Raw genomic sequence first — 5,000 nt, forward strand, 5'->3', positions numbered from 1 at the left:
TCTCTAGGGAGTAGAGATCATCTCCACTGGCTCCAGTAATCATTATGTCACAGGCTCAGTAGCAAAGGTGAGGTCACACACCCTCTCAGCCAACACACATCACACCGCACAACAACACACCACACACATATACACACACCACACATATACACACACCGCACCATACCACACATATATACACACCACATACACACACCGGACCACACCACACAACAACACACCACACTACACACACCGCACCACACACATATACACACACTGCACCACACATATACACACACCGCACCACACTACACAACAACACACCACACATACATTATATACACACACCGCACCACACACATATACACACACCACACACATATACGCACACCGCACCACACCACAAACATATACGCACACCACAACACACCACACACATATACACACACCACACCACACCACACACATATACACACATCACACCAGAGAGAGAGAGAGAGAGAGAGAGGAGAGATTGGGTGAGTGGGTTTGACGTATTCAGTGAAATGATTTGTGTGTCTCTCATGGGAAAGGGTCTGTGAGCAGCTGGACATTTTCCATTGTGTCACAGGCCAGTGTCCTCCACCACTCCATCCTCACAGTCCTCACACACACACACACACACACACACACACACACCCACACACCCACACACACACACACAAACAACACACACACCACTCCCTCCTCACAGTCCTTTCCAGCAGAAAAAACACCTCCGTTTCTAAAAAACATGAAATCTATCATAAATAGAACTGTGCTCATGTACACAGAGAGTGCTGAAAAAGAAAATATTCTGAGAACTAATATACTGCTCACAATAATGGGAAAAGCAGATGACTTGTAAATGTGAACTTCTGTCAAACTTTAGATAGATGCGCATGGAAAAAAATGAGGAGGGGGTGGGGGGGGCAGGCCCTCCAGATATGTGTTGACGAGGAAGAAAGTGTTTAAAAGCTTTTATTTTAATGGCTAGATCTTTAAAGCAGACAGCAGGTTCAACCACTTCTGATCTTCATCAGACTGTGACTATAACTGGGTTTCCTTCCAACTTTTTAATGCAAATTTTGACCATTCAAATGAAAAAGGAAATTGTTGAAATGCTTGAAATTTGCATAAAATCTTCTACATTGAATAAAAGATTGTTTTTCTATAGTGGGATGGGTTAACTTTCGATTCACAGAGTGTAATGTGACTAAGGTTGATGGAAACTGGGTTATTTGCATAATGTTTTATTAGAAGCGGCCCAGAGAACCTTATGTTTTTCTCCCACAGCCGTTCACAACTCCTTCCTTGGTTAGGAGAGTGACCAGTTTGGATTTGCATAACACGGTGGATGAAAACACAGACTCATTAGCAGCATTTTCTTTAGCAGATTTTGCATGAATGCTCTTTGGGGGGGGGGAAAGTTGGAAACCCTGTTTTTGACACAGTGGCGATGTGTGATCGTAAGCTGCTAGGCGTGCGATTGTGAATGCTGTTTTTTTTAGATAAATGTAAATAATAAGTCAAGTGTAAATAAAACATGTACATGTTTTGTTTGGTCTCTGCTCTATCCAGTCTGCTGCTGAGTTCTGTGAGAAGATCCTGGCTGGAGATGAGGTTGTGCAGGTAAACGACCAGATCGTGGTGAGTGGCCCACAGAACAAGCACTATATTCCCCTTAGCTTAGCCTTTAGTTAGCTTATAGCTAAAAGGGAGCTAACCCTCTTCCAGCGAGTTATGCTAAGCTAGGCTAATGGTGGCACACAGCTCAAGCACTCTGTTCTGTTAGCCTATAGTTAGCTTGTAGCTAAAAGGGAGCTATAGGCTAACTCGAATAACCCTCTTCCAGTGAGTTATGCTAAGCTAATGGTGGCACACGTCTCATGCACAGAGCATTCCAGCTTAATACTGATGCCCATGGCACAGTCCAGCTCAATACTGATGCCCTTGTAGTCATCACTTGGTAATAATGTTCAGGTAAAATTGACTGGTATTTAGCAGATGCTTTTATCCAAAGTGACACAGACCTGCATTGGTGGGTTAGGGAATCAAACCTGGGAATCATAGCACCTTCATGCCGTTCGTAAGCTCGGAGGACCAGACTTTAAAAATCCGGACCTCCGAAAAGATAGTGTTCATGAGCTCAGCTCGGAAAACAAATACAGGAAATGCATAAATAAGTTATTAAAACCGCTTAGTATGGTTTAGGAAGCGGAAAATGTGTCGGGTGAGTGTTTCTATCTGTAGTGTTAATTTAGTGATCATTACCTTGCCTATTTGTAATGAGAGTGAAATTCGCCTCTTGTGTTATTGCAAGGGAGGCCGCCGTGGTTGAGAATATGATAGTGACGTCAAGTTGGATACCTCGGGGCACAAGGCTTCCACACGAGTCTTGAACTTTGCGTTCAAGTTATTTTTCCTCTATCGGAGGTTGGCATTTGGCATGAAGGCCCTATCAAACCAGGGCCAACCATTTGCATCGGTGGTTTAGGGAATCAAACCTGTGCCAACCGTTTGCATCGGTGGGTTAGGGAATCAAACCTGTGCCGACCGTTTGCATCGGTGGGTTAGGGAATCAAACCTGTGCCGACCGTTTGCATCGGTGGGTTAGGGAATCAAACCTGTGCCAACCGGTTGCATCGGTGGGTTAGGGAATCAAACCTGTGCCAACCGTTTGCATCGGTGGGTTTAGGGAATCAACCGTTTGTCCTTACTGCCGCTCCACCATGCCCACACCTGCTTTAAGACTTAAAGGGGAAAAAACTGCTACTGCAACAAGACTTAAAGGGAAAAAAAACTTTTTCACATATATCTCTGTTTTTTCGAGGTCACCGAGTACTGTTGGTATAAAAACAAATGAAAAAAATCGGTACTACATAGCTGAAGTTGCTGCAGCTAGCAGCTAGAGTAGCCAGGCAGCTACAGTGCTACACTATGGGGGCATGAGCTAGAGTAGCCAGGCATCTACAGTGCTACACTCTGGGGGCATAGTTTGAATCCCTTACTAATGCATCTATTTTTGCATGTCCATGTGTGTCTGTGTCTTCACCCAATACCTATGTGAGTGTTGCTCATTGCAATACGGACACTAAGGCTACTGTAGGTGAGCTACACTGGGGAATGGTGGGATCCAGAGGCCATGATCTACAGTATACAGAGTCCATGATCTATACAGAGGCCATGATCTATACAGAGGCCATGATCTATACTAGGGCTGTAACGATATACGATTCGAAACCGAAATCGCGACATTCATATCCACGATACTGTGTCGCGGTAGCCTGGGTGTTCCCATGCTGCCTTGCGCGCAATTTGATTCACGCTGCTAAGGCAGCCTGGAGACCATGGAGCAAATTTTCGCCTGAGATAGGGGACCGATCACAGAACAAGGGGGAAAGCAAGACGATGATGAGCTATGCACAAACGCATTTGATAGACATCCGTGGCACCCAATAAATAGCCTGGCTAGCGCCACCACTTCTCAATAGAGCATCACAGTCCCGCCCACAGGAGTTTCCGGAAGTAAGAATTCAATGCAATTTCTCCATTGACAATTCGGGTATAAGCCATAAAAACTTAACTGCACATGGTAGACTCAAAACCAGCTACGGCTGTACTAAGCGATTGTGTATGCTCATATAGACGCCAAAAGTTCACGGGGCACTAACCTTGTTTTGAGATAAATGTCTTTTATTCGCGATGTCTTGGATAAGTACTTAATTACCCACAATCCTGAACAATCCCACAATCCCACAGTGATGCCTCTGATTGGTGGAAAGGCCGTTAAGGTCATAGTTTGAAACGTTATCAGCGAAAATTATTGACAAAGATGGCGGAGTCTTTTACTGCCTATGGCGAAATTCATAATGTGAATAAAAACTTTCTAGACGAACATTGGTACTTGTATCAACAAGGATTGTGGTTTATATATCACAAGAACTTAGTCAGGGCCAATACACCATCAAATAGAACACTGGAAATGCTAGTTTGAACACTTAACTTTTCAGTTAGCCGACAGGATAATCATTAGCCTTTCAGACATTAGAATGTCATTATAATGCTGCTAACATTAGCCTACATGCTGCAACACAGGTATGAAATATATTATGTTTTAGTGACCTTGTTGTTTCTATGAATATGAATTGTTGTTTCTATGAAACATCATCTTAGTCAAGGCTTGAAAAGCCCTGTATATCCCCATTAAGTACTTAAACCTTTGAACTAGCTAGCTAGCTGATAGCACAGGCTGGATGCTACCACCCATAGACTGTATAATATAGAACTATACAGTCTATGCTACCACCGGCTAGACACTGCAGTAAAATGGTTAGCAAACCGTCCATGCCCCCGTGAATATTTCACTGTTTCAAGGACGAAATCAAGAGTGTCCAAAGGGGTGAAAACCACTTTAAATCGGGTCACATTATTGACTGTTGTGTGTCGAGGGTCAGCTTGTGGGACAAGACCTATCAAACCTACGAAGTTGTGTGGTGAGTTTTGCAGGGAGGTTGGTAATGCTAGTTAACATTAGCTAGGCTACTGTAGCCTTCATACTGTACGAGCCATATCATCAATCATTAACCTAGAAATACTTCTTCGTACATTTAATGAACATTTTGTGTAATAATTCACAGCAAGTTAATAAACTGAATATGGTGGTCCAAGAGCAGACCATGCACCGGTCCATGCATCAGGATGGCAGTCAGATATGAAACACTGCACAGTGTTGCTAACGTTAACGTTAACCGGTTTTACACACACGATATAAAATACACGATGCTAAATATAACATTCAATACCAAAACACTATTATTTACACGATTACTCCTGAAATAACTGCTATTAACAATATAAAAATCTTTGTTTGGAGGAAAGGGTTCGCTGTGCTGTAGCCGGTTGGAAACATGGTTGGAAATGATTTCGCGCTGGTTCGTGCTGCTTATATATTTTTCAGTGAGGCCCGGTGGTTTATGGGATGAGTAGTTCCTTCGCTC

General features: G+C 43.4%; 1 protein-coding gene across 3 annotated transcripts in view; it reads left to right on the forward strand.

The window, feature by feature from the left end:
• cnksr1 (connector enhancer of kinase suppressor of Ras 1) overlaps positions 1-5,000 on the forward strand; it is a 65,542-nt gene that overhangs the window by 33,844 nt on the left and 26,698 nt on the right. For all 3 annotated transcript variants that reach the window (XM_076295561.1, XM_076295560.1, XM_076295562.1), the window contains exons 7-8: positions 8-67; positions 1,582-1,650. In XM_076295561.1, coding sequence (XP_076151676.1) covers positions 8-67; positions 1,582-1,650 — 129 coding nt within the window. The remainder of the gene's footprint in view (positions 1-7; positions 68-1,581; positions 1,651-5,000) is intronic.

Source organism: Alosa pseudoharengus, unplaced genomic scaffold, assembly GCF_046254945.1.
Source record: "Alosa pseudoharengus isolate Yale_2024_CS ecotype anadromous, Long Island Sound unplaced genomic scaffold, YU_APseudo_1.1 YU_APseudo_1.1_scf_2, whole genome shotgun sequence".
Taxonomy (NCBI): domain Eukaryota; kingdom Metazoa; phylum Chordata; class Actinopteri; order Clupeiformes; family Clupeidae; genus Alosa; species Alosa pseudoharengus.